Source organism: Chlorella variabilis (assembly GCF_000147415.1).
Source record: "Chlorella variabilis unplaced genomic scaffold CHLNCscaffold_9, whole genome shotgun sequence".
Classification (NCBI taxonomy): Eukaryota; Viridiplantae; Chlorophyta; class Trebouxiophyceae; order Chlorellales; family Chlorellaceae; genus Chlorella; species Chlorella variabilis.
Genome location: NW_005435079.1, coordinates 621,762 through 639,769, shown reverse-complemented (window position 1 = coordinate 639,769; position 18,008 = coordinate 621,762). Strand labels below are relative to the sequence as shown.

Here is an 18,008-nt window from a genome sequence, read left to right as displayed (position 1 = left end):
CTGGAAGCAGGCGCCAGGCGGATAGCATCACCCCCTCTGCCTGCTCCGCTGGTGCGCCCGCAGGTATCTGCGGCACCGTGGTGAGCAGCTTCTGCGGGAGCAGCACCGGGGCACCCAACGCAAACTGGTTCTGCTCAGGTGTGGACGGCTGGGGGGCCAGGATGGGAGTGGGGCATGGGAGCTCCATCCGTGCGTCGATCCAAGGTTGTGATCCCTGCGTTCCGCCGCCTGCTGTCGCCTCCTCGTAGACGACAACTTCGCATCCTTCCTTCGCAACCTCATCTCCTCCACCCTACCCTCCATCCTGCTCAGCGTCTGGCAGGCCATCGTGCTGCCCCTCTGGTTCTACACCTGCGCGCAGGCAAGCCCAGGCTGCGGGTCTGGGCTGACGCCACGGCGGAGGGCACAGCCTTGCTGGGGTGGTGGCGGGACTCTCTGCTGCCCGGCTCAGCTCCGGCTGTGTGCCCTGCTGCAGGCCGAAGCCCTGCACTTCAGCTTCAGCGCGCTGGACCTGCGCTGTGCCACCTGGTTCTTCCTGGTGAGGCGGGGTGGCGAGCGACGGCGGCAGGGCGACATGCTTGCTCCTGTTTGATGCACCATGAGGGGGGGCCGCACCCACCCGCAACCCCGGGTGTGATTCATGTATGCAAACCCTCGCCCCTCCCCCCCGCCCGATTCTGCAGCACGACATCCTCAACGTCTTCCTGGGCGGCATGCTGGGGGGCTCCATCGTGTGGGGGCTGCGCGCCGTCATCGAGGACCCCAGTGAGCAGCGCTGCGTGCTGCCGCCCGCCCGCTGTCGCAGGGGAGCCCTCCCCACCCTGCCTGTGCCGCCAGCCCAGCCCGGGGCGCCCACCGCAGCCCAGCTGTCCTGCGGGGTGAGGCCGCCGCTGTGGTACTCGAAACCACCGCCTCGTGTGCATGTGTGCAGGCGAATTCTTCAACATCCTCGGCCAGGCAGCCCCAGCCTCATCCAACTTCTTCATGTGGGCAGCACCCCTGTCCTGCCGCTTGCTGCTAAGCTCCGTATGGCGCCTGCCCCAGCGTGCCAGCCAGCGGCTGCAGGCCGTATCGTTGCTGCGCTCGCTGCCGGCGTCCAGCCCCCGGGCTGCTACCTTCTCCTCGCCTGCCCTGCCACCCAGCGCCGACCGCTCTTGCCGTGGCCGCCTGCCTTGCCCGCCTGCAGCAACTATGTGAGCTACCGGGCTCTGGCCATGGCCACCTTCCGCCTCTTCTTCCCGCATGCCGCCGTGTTTGGAGGCATCCTCAAGTGGCTGCACCTCGTGCCGAGTGAGCTGGCAGCTGGCAGCAATGCAATGGCAGCAGGCAGCAGCACCTGTTCATCTTGCTGGCCTGCCCTGATCATCTCCTGGACAGCCTGGTGCTCCTGCCGTGGGTTGACGCTCCAGCTGTGGGTGGGCTGTCAACGCAGCATGCTGCGCCCGCGTCCTGTTGCCCCCCGCTGCCCCTGCCCTGGGTGTGCAGAGCCCAAGACTGAGCGGGACAAGGAGGCGGCGGGGCTGCCCATCAACTGCCGCTACTCGCGTGACCTGGGCGTGCTGCAGCTCACCGTGTTTGTCGTCACCTTCGCCTACGCAAGTGAGTGGTGGTGGTGGTGTGTGTGTGTGTCTGTTGGCGTGGTTTGATCGCGTAAGGTGAATGTTGGGCGTCAGGCTCTGCCGGGTGCACAGACTGCGCTCACCTGCTGCGCCCCCCCCATCCCGCACCTGCCCCTCGCCTGGCTGCAGTTGTGGCCCCGCTCATCCTGCCCTTTGCCCTGCTCTACTTCCTGCTGACGTGGCCGGTCTGGCGGTACCAGATGCTGTGAGCCTCGCTAGCCACCCCCAGCCAGCCCAGCGCTCTGGACTCCCCTGCGGTGCCGCCGGGTCGACGTGCCCCTGCCTCGCTCTGCTCAGTCGCTGTGCTCATCCCTCTGCCCCTTCTGGCCCCCTCCCACCTGCCCTGCAGCTACGTGTACCAGGCCAACTACGACTGCCAGGGGCAGTACTGGATCTACACCGCACACCGCGTCGTCATCTGCCTCGGCGTCATGTCATCCTTCACCTCTGGTGCGCGCTGGGATGCGACGGGGCACGGCTGCATGCGCAGCTGGATGCTGCTGGCCATGCATGCTGGGCTCCCTCCTGCCCCCCGCCTCCACCACAAAACCGCGCACAACGCCACCCCCTGCCCCGCTCCCTGCAGCGCTGCTGGCCACCAAGGGCGCCTACGCGCAGGGCCTGGTGCTCTTCTTCACCTCTGTTGCCTTCCTCTTCTGGTTTGACAGGTAGCGCACGAGGGAGACTGCTTTCCATGGTGTGGGCCTTGTGCCTCCTCATCTCCCCCTCCCCCCCGCACCTGCACATGCACCCCTCCTCCCCCGTCGCCCCATCTTGCTCCCCCTGCAGGTACCTGACCCTGCGGTACGACAATGTGGTTGACCAGGTGCCTGCGGTCGGCTTCCTGCTCGCGCCCCGCGCGCGCGTGGACGACAGGCTGTACGTGCCGCCGCCCATGCGCCCCAGGGCCGCCGGCTGGACGCCCGAGTGGGGCAAGGCGTGGCTGGGGTACGGCGCGCCGCGGTACGGCCTGTAGAAGGGCCGCAAGGCGCAGCTGGCGGCGGATGCAGGCCTTGCGAGCATCAGTTGTGCTTGCAGGCACGTGGTGCGGCGTGCGGCTCGACCTGGCGTTGGTGCCCATTCATGTTTTGGCTATTTAAAGCTCATGTTCGCTATGTTCGAATGCCCTTTTGTATTGAGCACTGCGCGCTTGGTGCATAAATGCACATTTGCTGGCAGGGTTTGGTCGTACTGCTGCGGACGCCCGCCGACATAATCCTCACCTCCCTCTTAGTGACTCGTGCTGCCAGCCAGGCTGTACTGCTGCCAGCCAGGCATGGCTGGTGACTAGTCGATCGATCAAGGCATGATAAGCACAATCAATCATGCAGTTGTGAATAGAATGAAGTAGTGACAGTGCAGGGCTCAGTTGCTGTCTCGCAGCGGGCACAGCCGCGTGCTGCTGCCGCTGCTGCACCAAGGGAGCAGAAAGAGGAGCAGCAGCCATGCAGGGCAGCCGACGAGGGGTCGAGCGCCAGGGCCCGCGGTCCCACCTCGAACAGCGCCTGCTCAGCTCAGGAATGGCAGCTTTCGTTGAGAGGGATAACGAGGAGGAGGGGTGCAGCGAGGAGGAGGTAAGGGCGCTCAGCAGGAGCTGGCGCCGCACGCCGCCGCCACTCTTCGGCCCGAACAGCACCTTTGACATCTGGGGCACAGCTTGCCTCACCAGCCTCCCCGTGCCCTCTCTTCTACAGGACCCTCGTAGCTCCGCAACCCGCAGGCTGAGCGAGAGCCTGGCGGCGGCAGTGGTGATGCGCCTGTCGCTTCCCGGTGATGTTGCGGCCCAGCTGGCCGCGCTGCCCGCCACGCCCAGCGCCCTCTCCCTCGCCCTGGCTCGCGACGACGGCTCTGGGCTGGTGCACCTGCCCGTTATGGAGCAGGGGAGCCTGGTATGGTCCCCTGACGTGCCCGGGGAGGCGCTGCCGCAGCGGTCGGCGGCGTGGCAGAGCTTCCGCAGCGGGCGCTGTCTGCTGTGGCGCCGCAGACTGGACAGGTGGGACAGCTGTTCTCCCAGCCCAGCCGGCCCCGAGCGAGCAACCTTCATGATATCTCAGGCTCACCTCACCCCCCCTGCCTGTGCAGCCCGGCAACCAAGTATGCCGACTGGGCTGGCCTCCTCCACGTTCACAGCTCGGCGCAGGCGTTGCTCACCATGCCGCTGGCCGTGCCCGGCTACCCCGGAGCACTCGGGGCCGCCACATTTGCGCTGGGTGCCGAGCCAGCTGCTGCGGATGTGGATGCGCTGCGGCTGCTGCTGGCGGGGCTGGCCTGTGCCATCTCCCACCACACAAAGCTTCTGTGGGAGGTACGGCGTCTCTGCCGCTTGCACCGCCTGCTGGCGGTGTTGATCATTACCGAGCTTTCACCTGCGCATAGCTCACTCAACAACGCATTCCGCTTGCTCGAAAGCTGGCCGCGCTGCTGTTGCCTGGCGCCTCCCGCAGGAGTCGCTCGGCTTTCTGAACCTGGTCATCCCCCGTCGCGTCATCCAGCGCATGCTGTCATCATCACTGTCCCTGGGGCCTCTGGCAGCGGCCGCCGCCGCTCCCGCCGGAGCTGCTGCTGTAGCCAACGGCGCACCCGCTGTGGCGCTTGAGGCAGCATCCGAGGCTGTGGCCGAGAATCCTGGCATGCTGTGCACGCCTGCCTGCGCTGGTGCTGACGCGGCACGCAGATCACTGAACAGCCCTGGTCCTTTTGGACGGGCCGCCGCTGGCACCTGCATGCGCATCAAGACTGCCAGCGAGTCAGACCCGTCCAAGTGCCTGCAGCCTGAGGCTTGCGGGGCCGAGGTGGCACCGGCAGCCGCGCCCTTGCTGCAGCCCGCCTCACCAACCGCCAGCACCGGCATGCACAACGGCGTCACCACGTTGCGGCAAAAGGTGAGCAGATGGTGGACGGTAGCTTCGCCTCGTATGCATCCAACCCTGGCGGAAACTTGTTTGGATAGCGACACGCTATGCGTTGTGCCGCCATGTGGCGACAGCGCCTTCAGCCGTGCCCAGGGTAGCCGCCCCGGCTGGCAGCGTGCCTGCTCACGCCTCGGCTGCACCCCTGCCGCAGTGGAACCTGGAGTTTGCTGACCCGGTGCTGGAGGAGCACTTCAAGACCTGGTTCAACACCCTGCAGACCAAGACAGGTAGGGGCCGCGGGAGCGCGAGATGGGACAAGACAGTCGTGCATCTGGCTGATGGGCTTTGAAGGACGTGTCCCTGCCGCCGCTCCTTTTGGCATGGCACGTCTGCAGATTTGGCAGTCATGCGCTCTCTGGCATCGGGGATTGCGCTGGGGGTGCCGTTGGTGGCAGCGCTGGCCGTGCACAACCACTTGTCCTGCCACCTGTCCTGGGGAGTCGTCTTGGCGGTCACGCACGATAGGGACTTCGGGCCGGGGCTCTGGCATGCCGCAGACAGTTGCTTGGAGGATGCCTGAGGCTCGTGGCGCCCCATCCTGCTCCTTAGAGAAGGTTATGCCTGCCCTCGTAGCTCCCATGACATCCACTCACCCCCCCCCCTTCCCCTGTACCACAGGCCTCCTAACCGTGTTTGCTCTGGCAATTGTGATGCTGCTCAACACGGAGCGCTGGTACATCGCGCACCGATCCACCGTGGTGGCATGCGTCCGCATCTGCACCGCCGCAGGTGGGCGCTCTCTCAGTGGCGGGGCAGGCTGAGAGGCCGAGGTCGTGCCCAGGGGCCGAGGCTGCTGGGCATACGCTTTCTGCTCCCTGGGAGGCGTCTCCCTGCCGCTGCCGCTCGCTTCTGCTCACGGCAACCGCCGCTTGCCTGCAGTGCTGCTGGTGCACGCTTATCTTGACCCGGGTGGGAACGGAGGACGGCCTGCGCAGTGGCAGGGTCCAGTGTTGAGCGATGCGCCATGCAGCGTTCCCGTGCTTCACTCTCAGCCGGCTGGCCATGCCCAAACGCCGCACCTGCTGACGCTGCTCCAGCCCTCGCCTCCGCCTGCGCCGCCGCCCCGCAGGCTTCTACTCTGGCAGCCTGGTCAAGGCGCTGACGGGCAGCTGCTCGCTGACGCTGGTGATCAACAGCTTCCGCAACCGCCTGAGGTTCTCAAACCACCTGCTGGTACAGCTGGCGAAGCTGTACCTCAGCGCAATGGCTAACGCCTTCATCTATTCCGACCCCCAGCGTGCCAGCCACGCCTACCTGACCCTGCCAGTCACCTCCCTGCTCCAGCTGGCAGCCGCGCTCGTGCCCTCGCTGGCTGTGTATCGCCTGGAGGCGGGTATGCGCAGGTGGGCTGCCAGCACGGTAGCAGCTGGGACAGGGCGGCACCATCCTGTGTGTGTCGGTGGCGACCGCAGCTTTCCCCGGCCGCCTGGCCGCCAGCATGGGCTTCCTGGTCCTGACGCCCTCTGCCCAGCACCTGGCCCTGTCTGCAGGGAGTTTGTGAGCGCCCAGGTGGCGGCCGGCATGCTGCAGCTGCCGCCGGCTGCCAGTCAGCCCAGCACAGCGCTGCTGGCCGAGCACAGCAGCAAGTGAGCTACTTGTTTCACAGGTTCCCGGAGCCCTGCGCACGCTTGCAATAAACGCATGCCCCGACTGTGACATCCCGCAGAACACAACCTCTCTTTAGCCTTGGTTGTCGTCCATTCCCGTATCTTGTCAGCGACCTTTTCAGTGTATTGGATGGCAGCTTTCTTTCCGCTCATGCATGATGCAACGCAACACATATTTGCTGCCTCCCAATCAGGTCTGTTTTGCCCCTCCTTGCTACACTGGCAGCCTCCTTACCTCAGTGATCCCCCACTCCCATGCCTGTCTCATCGCCACTGTTCACTCCCGGCGTCTATTGTTGCTCCAACTTTCATTCCCTTGTTCTCTTGTTCTTTTTGTTGCCACCACCGTTTGCAGCGCCCCTCGTACCTGGTCACCAGTATCTTGCTCTGCCACAATCTCCAGCGTTATTCTCCTCTCCCTGCCCCTCCTCTTCATGTTGCTACTGCCACTATTCTCCCCTCCCCTGGCAGTGCCTCGGCTGTTGCCCTGCATCTTTCATGCAGCTGGTGCTCCTCACATGGTCCCAGGAGTTCAGCAACCTGCGCCCCGTGTGTTTTGTTTGGACTCCTTAATCGGTGTTGATGGTATGCGTGCATGACTTCCCGTCTAAAGCTGACACGGGCGGAAAGAGTTGCAGAGAATAAGACGGGCAGCAGGGCGGCGGTCGGACAGGCGGCCGTCGGCAGGCTGGCGGCAGGTCGCACCGCCAGGCCCAGCCGCCGGTGGCAGTTGTGCCGGGGTTCATCAGCCACGGCGCATCCATGGCGACCAGAGGTCAAGACCAACCAGCCCCCAGCCCTCCGGTCTCGGCTTACAAGAGGCCCATCACCGCAGTGAAGGATGTTGGCGGCCCAAGTCTGCATGGAGAGAATGCGTCGAATGGGAGCGGGAGAAGGTCCCAATGCCCACACACAGCGAGAGAAAGCCCATGCATGGCGGAGAGCTCAGCTGCTCCTCAACTCCGGACCACCTGGCCATTGCATGCACATTTGGCGCAGAGGCTGCCCCGGGGCTTATTCTACACGCGCCGTGTCCGTAGACCACTCTCACAGTGCCCCCACGGCTCCTCTTCAGCACACTTCACCAAAGTTTGGCTTGTGACCACTTGTGACCGCCAGCACCCCAGCCTCCATTGCAGCCTTCTGGCGCTCCAGGGCGGAGTGCCATGTGCATATCAAGGCTTCCCGCTCGCGCCCTGCCCGCCCACCACCACCGGGCGGAGGCCTCCGACCTTGAGGATATCGCAGCAGATGACTGCTGGTGGAGCTGTGCCAAGCAGGTGCGCGGGGCCCAATGCTCGTGGTGTGCACGCAGGGGGTGCAGCCAGCTATGTGCCCTATCCACCGGCGGCGGGACCGCCTTTGGGCGGCGGCGGTCTGCGAAGACGTGGGGTGTGGCTGTGGGAGCCGAGCAGCATGCTTAGGCAGACCTGGAAGACATGGGATGCATGGCAGCATGGAGTGGCAGCTGACCATGCCCTGCTGTGCCCATGACACTGCAGGACCCCCGCCCAGCCACCTATGCGTCAGCAGCGGGCACCTCGCCGGATGTGGTGGCACGGCTGATGCAGCTCCACCAACTGGCAAAGGCGGCAGCCGCGGCGCTGCTGCTTCTGAAACCCCTGGCACCTGCCGACGAGGCCTCGCTGCTCCTTCTCTGCCCCTGGCTGCTGCGGCTCACCGCGCTAGCGCCTCGCGCCTCAGCCTGCAGCCCCTTTGCTGCTGCCGCCAGCATCGTGCTGGCGCAGCGCCCCGATGCTCCCGCCGTGGCGCCAGCCAGCCTCACGCTCCCCTCACGCCAGCAGCAGCTGCAGGCGTGCAGCCCCAGCGGTGCCACCCTGCGGTTTGACCTAATGGGCGCGCTCAGCGCCGACCAGACAGCCGAGCTGCAGGTGAGCTTGGGAGCTGAAAGAGTGCTACCCCGCCCACATCCCATGCTGCCTCACCGTGTTGCGAGGCACTCGAGGGTCCAACACGCTATTCCTCCCCCTTCGCTCGCCACGCAGGTTTTTGAGCAGCAAGTCAACCGCGGCATCGAGCAGTCGAGCAAGGCGGCGCTTGAGGATGCGCTGAGCGAGCTCAGCCGCCTGCCCTCCGCCTCGGCCATGGTACGCAGCAGCATCGAGGGCCAGCAGAACTCGATGCGCAGCCTGCACTCCCTGCTGTCCCGCAGGTCGGGATCCCTCAGCCTGGACAGCCTGGCCAGCACGCCCCTCCACCACGCCAGCCCCAACTCCCCCACCTGACCTCGCATTCGAATGCCGACCAGCGCCCACGGTCGTTTGGAGACCGTGGCACTGGCGCCCGCCCCATGTACCCCAGCAAAAGCTATACCGCCCATCATCTGCTCCCCAGCATGCTAATTTTTCCGTCTGGCTGCCATCCGCTCACGTGCCCGTCTCGACAGGGCTCTCCATACTACGTCTCTTCATACTACTTCTTCCCTCCTCACTGGCAACCAAGCCCAACCCCGTGCATAAACACCCGTCGGCGACCACCGCTCCCCGGTTCCTGCGGCGAGCGCATCGCAGTTGTGCATGCTGCTCCACCGTACCCGCCGTCCCCACCACCACCCATCATCATCAGGCGTCCACCTCCGGTCCTCACCTCTGCTTGGCGCTCTCTGTTTCCTACTTCACGAATTCCCTTGGCAAATGTTGCCCCACTCTCTCGTCACCCCTCCGCCCACCGCATTTCGGCAGCACTCCCAACCAGGTGGCCTTCTACCCCGAGGCCCTCTGCTGTCGTCCGTGCTCCTCTGCCACAGTCATGCCAGCACCATTGCTGCAGACTCCAGAACTGCAAGATTCTACTCAAACCACGACTTCTTTGATCTTTGCATTGTAATGTTCTTTTTGTTGTAATGAACAGGTTGTGAACAAAAACTGCAAGTGTGGCAGTGCTGGTCAAAAAGGGCGGGATACAAAAGCGAGGGCACACGTGCAAGCAACGAGGGCGAGGTGACCTGGGCTGCCTTGTCAACGCGTCTTTTGCCGCGTGGTGATGGCTCTGCGCCCCCCACCAGCCGCCACGCCTGAGCTGACATAGTAACGGTAACTCCAAGTGCCAAACACAACCCCAAACACGGTCACTGCAAGCCCCCACGCCACCAGCACCTCCCGGGGCCAGGGTTGTGGGAAGAGCCTGCAGGTGGCAGCAAGCAGGGAGGGCGGGGGAGCATGGCGGTGAAGCACGGCCATGCCTTCAGCTGCTGCTGCTTTCACCTTGCTCCTTGCACCCCATGCTGCTCGTGTCGCCACCTCCATTTTACTTTTTGCACCCTGCATCCAGCGCGCTTCCATGCACTGTGCCGCCAGTGCCCCGCGCTGCCGCCGGCGCACCCCTTGCTGAACTTGATGCAGATGAGGGTCTCCACCACAGCGATGGCCATGGCCAGCCAGGCAAAGGTGCCCAGCTTGGTGAAGATGTTGCGGGAGGGGGACTCCAGGAACTCGTAATACTCCTGCGGCAGCACCAGGGACGGTACCAGGGACGGTACAGGATGACAGTCTGAGGTCAGTCGAGAGTAGAGAAGCGGCAACTGGGGTCAACGGAGAAGCTCGGAGTCAACAGAGTCACGATCCAGGCCAGCCACCTGCGAGCGAGGGTAACCCATCACGCGGACGCACCTTGATGCCGGGCAGGGCAAAGAGGAAGAGGATGGCGAGGCGGTAGGTGTTGAGCGGGTTGATGGGCGGCACCCACAGCACGAATTTGAGGAAGAAGTGGTTGACCTCAAACAGCAGGATGATGCCCACCGGGAAGAAGCACTGCAGGGCGAGGGGTGCGCCAAACTAGCAACAAGTTGGGCAGCAAAGGGTGAGGTGTGTGTGGGGCAAAGGTACGCGCACAGGATGCGGCTGCGGCTGGTGGGGGCGGCTGGGCGTGCCTGCACGCAGCGCTTGGGGCTGCTGAAGACGTGCCACTCAAAGTCGTCCCAGGAGTAGGGGGTAAACTGCAGCAGGCCGCGCTTGGCCTTGGCCAGCAGGCTGGGCTGCTCGCTGATGCCGCTCCAGTTGTACTGCTTGCTCTTGAAGTACCGCACCGTCCACATGCCTGCACCGCCGCAGCAGCCGAGGCAAGGTTGCTTGATGCCGGATCAAGACACGCTCAGATTGCCACGGCCACATCCAGCCATTATCTGCTGACTGCACTAGCAGCGACCCTCAGGGCCCTGTTGTTGACATCGCCGCAAGGCAACCGGCAAAAGGTCGCCTGCAGGGCCCAGCCCGTCGCCCTCCCTTTCCCTCCCCACCAGGTACCTGTGTAGATGCCTATTGCGTTGCAGATGGCCACATCCAGCAGCCAGCTGTCCCACCAGCACTCGTTGAAGTTGGGCAGCCAGTGCTGCAGCGTCTTCTCGCACAGCTCAAAGGCAATGGAGATGAACCAGCTGCGTGCAGGGGGTGGGCTAGGTTGGTTGATTGGTTGCTTTGTGTTCGAATATCTACTAGGCCTGTAAGGTGTGTGTGTGTGTGTGTGTGTGTGTGTGTGGCAAAAGGCAGGGAGGCAGCAAAACGGCATACTCAGTCCCCCAGGCATACCCCACCCCCCTCGGGCAGCGGGTGCGGCTCACAGCATGGTGTAGTTGCGGATGATCAGCGCCTTGCCCCACCAGCCCAGCGTGTGGGCCACCACAAACTCGTCAAACACAGTGTCGTGGAGGGCCTGCATGAGCACCATGGCAGGGGTTGTGCACCATGGCAGGTGGGTGAGCGGGAGGGTGGAACCGCGTCGTGGGGTGCAGGCCGGCGCCAGGGGCAGGCACAGCAGCAGGCGGGCAACAAAACAGCGCTGCTTGAACGTCTGCAGCGCGCCCACCCACCCACCTTCCAATTGACTCCCTCCCCCGGGATGTACAGGCGGCAGTCGGCACCGTACTGCCGCTCGGGCAGCTCCACACCCAGCTCCGGGTACAGGTGCTGCAGGGCGAATAAGGATGCCAGCTATGAACGCCCATCCTCACCTGCTCCCATCCTCCACCTGCTCTTGCTGTCTCAGCGGGCGCCTCCACCCCTCAGCAACTGCTCCACAGCCGGCCCGCCACCGAGCAGAGTCGCAGCACGTCCCCCCGAACCCGCATCCCCTCGGCGCTCTGCGCACCCGCAGGAACAGCCTGGCGTCGTCCACGGTCTGGAAGAGGAGGTAGGTCATGAGCATCAGGTAACAGACCATGATGCCATGCACCAGGCGCCAGACGGCCGGGTGCGGGCGCACCATGCAGGTGCTGGGGCCCTGCACCACAGAGTAGCCTGCAGGGGTGGAGGGCAGGCAGCAGCCTCTGGTGTTCAGGATGGCGAGCAGCAGGCAGCAGCAAAAGCAGCAGCGGCAGGCAGCACAGAAGCCCACAGGCAAGCGGGCCGGCCAGGCAGCAGGCGCGAGGTCTTTGCCGCCGCTCCCCGGCGAAAACCAGGGCGCATCCGATGCTGCTGCCTGCGTTGCGAGTCGTGGACCGGCGCGGCACCCACCCAGGTACACCAGCACCATGGCCCAGATGCCCAGCTTTGAGTTGCTGTAGGCCAAGGCATCGGCGGCGGCAGGGTCAGCGGGGCGGCGCTCCGGGTGCAGGGGGTGGCTGAAGTACACGAGCGCCAGCAGCCCTGCAGGAGGTGGATATCGTTCCGCTACCGTCAACCGTTCCGGCGCGTGCCTGAAAGGCGTGCCTGAGGGAAGCAGGCAGGATGAGCCGATCCGCACCCAAGAAGAGGAAGGTCACTGTGTGTGGGACGTAGAGGAACCTGGTGGCGGGATCATACTGCTCCACCGCCCCATCTGCCGCTCGTCGCCGGGTGCCGGGCGCCATCCCTGTGATCCACCCACCGTTTGCCTGCCAAACGGATTGAATTTAAACTTTGTCAAAGCTGTGTCACTGCTTTGAAGACAAGGGGACATAGGGACAAGGGCAGGTGGCAGAGCAGTGGCACGGCAGGCTCGCCGGGCGCAGCATGCCGCTCTGGTGGCCGTCAAGGAAAACACAAATAGGACTCAACAGCTCAATAATCAACAGTACTGAAGGTGGTGGCAACATCGCGAGCTACTCAGCCCGCTCCGTTGTGGTGGCTTGGCGTGGCTTGCCGCTCAGCAGGGGCGCACCGACTGCTTGGAGATGTCGGCGGCGGCGGCCAGGATGCTGGTGTCCAGCCGGGACAGGCGGCGGCCGAGGGCCAACTGCACCGTAGCGGCGGGCCAAGAGGGGGAAGGGTTGGGGTCGGGTCAAGCATGGTACAGACTCCGCCGAGTGCGGCTGCTGTGCCTCGCTGTCTCGGCTCCCAATGCCCAGCAGGTTTGGTGCTGCGCTTGCCAGTGTGCTGGCTTGGCTGGCTGGCCGTCCTCACATTGGCCAGGCTGTCCATCTCCTCCTTGTTGAAGGTGAAGTGGTTGTCCAGGTATTCCAGTGCATCCTCAATGTCCTTCACCAACTGCAGCAGGAGTGTGTGGGGACGGGCGGGGCAAAAGAGCTGGGCACGGTTTGGGCACAGGTGAGCAGCAGCGGCTGCCAGCGGGCAGCAGGTGCTGTTGGTTGGGTTGCAGGGTGAGCCCCAGGGTCGCCAATGCACGCCTGATCAAGGCTGCACGGCATCCTGCCACGCCGCATCCGCCCGCCCGCCCACCATGTCTGCCATGCCGATTGAGAAGTCCTCCCTGATGGTCACGCGCATCAGCTTGACGTGGCCGGCGTCGTCGGGCATAGTGTAGGCTGCAGGCGGCGGGTGGGAGTTGGGAGGCAAAGGAGGGTAAGGAAAAGGCGAGGGACCTGGGGGTTCAGAAGGCATGGGCGGCATGCGGTCCAGCCTGCCCAGCCACGAGCTGCGCGGCAGCTGCGTTGGCACTCCCAGGCCACCAGCGGGATTGCGCACGCCGGGCAGGCAGGCCTCACCCGGCAGCACCCAGCCACGCATGCGCAGGCGGTCTGCCAGCGCAAACTCGTCGTACAGCCGGCGATGCTCCTTGCCGTCCGAGCCCAGTACCTTCTTGAGGCGGAAGGCCACCACAGGCACCCCCACCTCCTTGGACAGCACCTCAAAGTGGCCTGCAGTGGGTGGGTGGTGGATGTGAGCGTGTGGTATGCGCGACACATGGTGTGGGGGGCTACGGAGCGCGTCATGGTGCCGAGGCATCCATCCATGATGGCATGGTCGGAGAGGCAGAGGCAGGCCAGGCAGACCAGCCGCGCCCATGCCCCGCACCCATGCCCACCCACCCGTCTTGTTGATGGCGTTGATGAGGCGCTTGCGGATGATGTCCAGGTTGGTCATGATCTTGCGGTACCCGGCATAGCCCAGGCGCAGGAACTGGTAGTACCTGCGGTACCATGCCGGAGAGGTGCAGTGCAGATCAGGCACGGGAGCCTGGTTGGGCAGGCTCACAAGGGGCGACCCATCCAGAGGCATTCAACTTCCGAGAGCGGTCGCATGGGCATGGCTGGCCGCCCGCCGCCCGTCCACCACGCCTGGTGGCGCCAGTGCAGTTCTGCTGCTGCTGCTGATGATGATGATGATGAGCAGTACCAAAAAGAGTGGGGTGGGGGGGCTCACTGCGCGATGATATTGGTGGCGGGCTTGGAGAAGTTGAGCGTGATCGAGCGCTCCAAAGTTCCGAGATAATTTTCGTAGAACACCATGCTCTCTGCGGGCAGCAGGCGGCCAATAGCCAAGGTGTAACTGCAGAGGCTTTGCCAGCGGGGTTGCCAGCGCAGCAGCACACACATTTGGAGCTCATGCAGGGCCGCTCAGCAAGGTGAGCCCGAGCGCTGACCGGGCAGGTGCTTGGGGTCGCGCCAGATGACCCAGCCCAGGCCTGGGTACACGAGGCCGTACTTGTGGCCTGCACGGAGCAGCAAACAGGGAGCATGGGTCATGGCCGCGGCCACAGCAGCAGCCCGCCATATTGCAGGGCATCCTCAGCCAAGCCATGCCCCAGGCAGCAGCCACCGCCACCTGGCGCACTTGGCCACCGGCCCCCCCAGGCCACCAGGCGCACCCGAGGCGTTGATGGAGGTGACGTTGGGCAGGCGGAAGTCCCACTTGAGCTCCGGGTAGATGAAGGGCGCCACAAAGGCGCCCGAGGCGCCATCAATGTGGATGGCCAGCCCCCAGCCGTTCTTCTCGTTCAGCTCTGCAGGCGGCAGGGGCACAGCTCGGGGGCTGGGGTGCGGGGGCAGCAGGCAGCACCGTGCACAGGCATACCTGCGTCTGCCCTCCTGCCGCTGCCACGCCATGGCGAACAATAATCACCACCAGCACAACCCACCCGTGCACAGCGCGTCAATGGCCTCCACATCCTCAAACTCGCCATTGTAGGTGCTGCCAAACACCGACGCAATGCCTGCACCAGCAGCGGCGCCAGGCAGGATGAGTGGGTCGTCGGCTGGTGGTGATGGGGCTGATGAGCCGTTCACCGGGGGCAGCCGGCCGTGCTCCACGAGGTGGGGCTGCCCCCAGCTGGCCCGCATGTCCACCTGTACCCGTCCCTGCCACCCACCCACCGATGGTGTTCTCGTCGATGAGCGGGCGCATGAGCTCGGGTGTGGACACATAGCGGCCCTCAGCCACCGGCACGTACCGCTCCTCGACATCAAAGTAGCGGCAGAACTTCTGCCAGCACACGTGCACTGCAAGAATGGGCGGCACGAGGAGGGGGAGAGGAGTGTGCGCTGTAGCAAAGGTACAGCGGCCCTGCTTCTTCCCAGCCAGAAAGTCAAAGCGTGCAGAAATCCGCGAGCTCCATGCAGGCGGCAAGCTCCGCTCTCGGCCCATGCAGCCCGCGCCGCACAACGGCGCCCACCCACCCTGCGCGCCCATGACCAGGTTGGGCTTGCTGATGTCCTTGCCCGCCTTCTCCCGCGCCTCCTGCCACTTCTTCTTCAGGCTCAGGGCTGCGCGCAGGGCGGGGTGCAGCGGATGATGCCGCATGCGCACAAAAAGAGCGGCGCACAACAAAGCAACCAATCCAGATGGCGCCAAGGTGGGCAACGGGCAGCAGGCGGGGGAGGTGGAATGCGGGATGACACAGCCTAGCATGCTTAGCTCAGCGCACCGCACCTCCCAGCATGATTGCCTCGGAGCTGCCGATGCAGGCGGTGCCCACTGCATCCACGGGGCCCACATCCGGCACCGAGGGGGAGTGCCACAGCTTGGCCAGCATCGTCACACACCTGCAAAGGCAGCGCGGCAGAGGCATGGGAAACGATGGCAGCGGACTCCGCAGCAGGCCACTCTCACAGCATCCCAAGCACGGCTGGCCTGCCGCCTGCCTGCTGCAGCTGGCTGCCGGCTGGCTTGCCTGTTGTGGATCTCCGTGCTGCTGGGGTACTCGTCTGCAGGGGCCAGGCGCACGGCAAAGCGTGGGAGGCGGTGAGCGCAGCACGCACAGGCGAACATGTGCGCGTGCGCGAGACACAGTCCCACACGCGCACCCCACCCGCCTGCCCACCACCCTCCCTTTTTGGAGGGCTCACCCGTGTCGACGTAGTTGACGTTGAGACTGTCATGAATCAGCTTCTCAGCCTCCGGCTCCATCCTGTAACAAAGAAAGAAGAAAAAATATTGTTTTCGTTTTTTTGTCTCTTTTTCCGCGGCCAGTCGTACTCACCAGGTGGTAACGAAGGAGGCCAGGTTGAGGGCGGGGGTGGCGTCCAGCTTGCGGATGTCCTTGATCAGCTGGTAGGCCACGTGGGCGGGGACGCCGTGGATGGGGAACCTGCGGGGAGGAATGGGGGCGGGCGGCGGTGGGAGGAGAGCACCTGCCGCGTGTGCAGGCGTGCCAGCAGCAGGCTGCCCTGGGCGGCCCGCCCAGCTCAAGTCGCACGCCGCGCTCACGCAGTCTTGCTGAGCGGGGTGGATGTGTAGCGTGAGGCAAAGGTGGAGTCCAGCAGGTCATCCACATTCTTGTCGGGGTCGGCCATGTCGGGCCTGCAGCAACAAATTCCCAGGCATGGAGCAATGCGGAGTGAAATCCGGCAGGGTGTAGGATGCGGCAGGACAGTGGGGAAGGTGGAGGGGGGCGGCGGCGGCAGCAGCCGGGTGCTCTCACCCCCGCAAACCCTTACTCACGTGAGCATGGGGATGCGCTCCGCCTTCGTGGCGGCGCCCAGGCTTGCCGTGGAGTCGCTGTGAGAAGGGTGGCTCCTGAGGCCTTGCAGCTCCTGCTCAAGAGCCTTTGCGGCCGTCTTCAGGAAGGACGACATGTCTGCAATCAAGCGTGATGCGCCTTCCTTGCAAGATCAGGCTAGGGGTGCCGAGGGATCGGAGGTGCGATGCCCTGGCAAGAGCTGGTCGCCCACAAAACACAGTCCACGTGCACCAGGCAACAGAACAAACACCACACGGCCGTGATCGGGCCTTGATGGGAAGATGAGGCACATTCACCCGCCAGGCTGGCATTGCTCCCTGCTACAGACATGACGATCAGCTTATTAATTACACAGGGGAGGCGGCCTCACTGCGGCAGGCCCTCCAATGTGGCATGCAGCACCCGTTTCTTGCCCTGCCTGTATCGCACTGCAGCCGCGAACTGCGGCAACCGGACGTGGGGCGGGAGCCGTGCCGCACCGCCTCTCAGCTCGCTCAACACCCGCTCGTCCTCTTCCAAGCTCGTTGGGTAGCTCGCCAGCAGCTGCTGGCAGCGCAGCCTCAGAAAGGCAGGTAGGCTCATGGGCTGCCCGCTGCTGCTGCCCCGGCCCGCTAGCAGCAGCGCCTCCGCCGCCTGGAGCAGCCGCGAGTCGATGCCGGCAGCGGTGGCAACCATCCTGCAAGCGCAGGGAGGCAGGCGCACATCAGGCGGCTTGCTGCATCTTCTGCATGAGATGACCACACCACCATCCAGCTTGCCGAAGCGGCCTGCCTGCCCGCCTGCCTACCTATAGAACTGAGCCTGCGGCCCCAGCTGCGCCTCCAGCTGCTGCACCGCCTCAACGACACGCGCCCACGCCGCCTCTTCGCTGCCGCCGGGCGTGTCCACTAACCTTTGCTTGAAGGAGGCCAGGTCGAAGATGTCGTAGAACAACACCGCTGCGGTGGGCAAGAAGAACAAGCGACGCACATCCGAAACAGGTCAGGCCCCATCACAGCACCAGGACGGCCAACGTGCAGCAAGCCCATGCCCGCTGTTGCCATGGCTGGCTGCTCCTGCGTGGCCGCACCTGAGTCGTGGGGGTTGAAGGATGGAGCGAACCCGAAGAACAGCAGCAGCACATCTGCGCCAGCAGCACAGCAGAGGAGCAGGAGGTGAGGGAGTCTGCTCTGATGCGCCGCTGGCGCACAGAGAGATACGGGTACAGCTGAGCACATGCACCAACAGCCCCCTGCACACCGCCTGACCCCTGCCTCCACCCTGCCACTCTGCGACACTGGCCACGCACCCGAGGGCCAGCTGCCGTAGCTGATCGTGACCTCCTGGCCCGCCGCGATGCCCTCCTCGCCCGCCACCAGCTCAAACCGGCTGGGCTCCTGGCTCTGCACGGCCGCAGTAGCGGGCGGGCACACCTCCTCTAACGCATCCACTCCCTGGCAGCTGCCCGGGCTGTGGATGCACCTGCACCATGCCATGGCACAGAGGGCTGGGGGTGAGTTGCGCAGGCTCCTGGCTCGGAACCGCAGCCGACATCAGCAGCCGGCCATCTGCGCACCACCAGCCCCAAGGCCGCGCCTCCCACCTAATGTCTGCATTGGGCTGCAGGGTGTGGTTGCACAGGTCGATGCCTGGCACCCACACGTGCGACCCAGCCGTCACAAAGCTGCGGCTGTGCACCTGGGACAGCGCCCAGGCCACCTGCTGCCGGCTGTACCGCCCCTCCACCTCCTGCGGGCGGGGAGGAAGCCGGTCTCACGCACGGTTCAGGCTGGTGCACGTGGGCAACACACCCAGCATAC

The 18,008-nt window shown here is 64.9% G+C and overlaps 3 protein-coding genes across 3 annotated transcripts; 1 reads left to right on the top strand and 2 right to left on the bottom strand.

The window, feature by feature from the left end:
• Positions 1-3,139: 3,139 nt before the first annotated feature.
• CHLNCDRAFT_52068 (expressed protein) lies at positions 3,140-8,384 on the top strand (the record flags this gene model as incomplete). The annotated part of the gene is made up of 13 exons (XM_005848033.1): positions 3,140-3,193; positions 3,314-3,612; positions 3,702-3,924; positions 4,064-4,501; positions 4,683-4,758; positions 5,150-5,260; positions 5,411-5,440; positions 5,601-5,874; positions 6,022-6,117; positions 6,494-6,608; positions 7,362-7,418; positions 7,641-8,030; positions 8,145-8,384. The coding sequence occupies 13 exons, from the start codon at positions 3,140-3,142 to the stop codon at positions 8,382-8,384; spliced, it is 2,403 nt and encodes an 800-aa protein (XP_005848095.1).
• On the bottom strand, positions 8,244-11,983 carry CHLNCDRAFT_30982 (hypothetical protein). The gene is made up of 10 exons (XM_005847875.1): positions 11,836-11,983; positions 11,607-11,738; positions 11,242-11,390; positions 10,968-11,060; positions 10,715-10,806; positions 10,401-10,531; positions 10,034-10,194; positions 9,768-9,932; positions 9,480-9,601; positions 8,244-9,282 (listed from the first exon to the last, which is right to left on the bottom strand). The coding sequence occupies exons 1-10, from the start codon at positions 11,939-11,941 to the stop codon at positions 9,117-9,119; spliced, it is 1,317 nt and encodes a 438-aa protein (XP_005847937.1). The 5' UTR covers positions 11,942-11,983; the 3' UTR covers positions 8,244-9,116.
• On the bottom strand, positions 11,980-16,432 carry CHLNCDRAFT_35292 (hypothetical protein). Its single transcript, XM_005847874.1, has 17 exons — positions 16,191-16,432; positions 15,957-16,049; positions 15,730-15,837; positions 15,596-15,657; positions 15,421-15,454; positions 15,180-15,292; positions 14,927-15,013; positions 14,624-14,749; positions 14,389-14,463; positions 14,119-14,253; positions 13,894-13,962; positions 13,674-13,764; positions 13,340-13,440; positions 13,016-13,168; positions 12,750-12,835; positions 12,474-12,557; positions 11,980-12,306 (listed from the first exon to the last, which is right to left on the bottom strand). The coding sequence occupies exons 1-17, from the start codon at positions 16,322-16,324 to the stop codon at positions 12,217-12,219; spliced, it is 1,641 nt and encodes a 546-aa protein (XP_005847936.1). The 5' UTR covers positions 16,325-16,432; the 3' UTR covers positions 11,980-12,216.
• Positions 16,433-18,008: the final 1,576 nt, after the last annotated feature.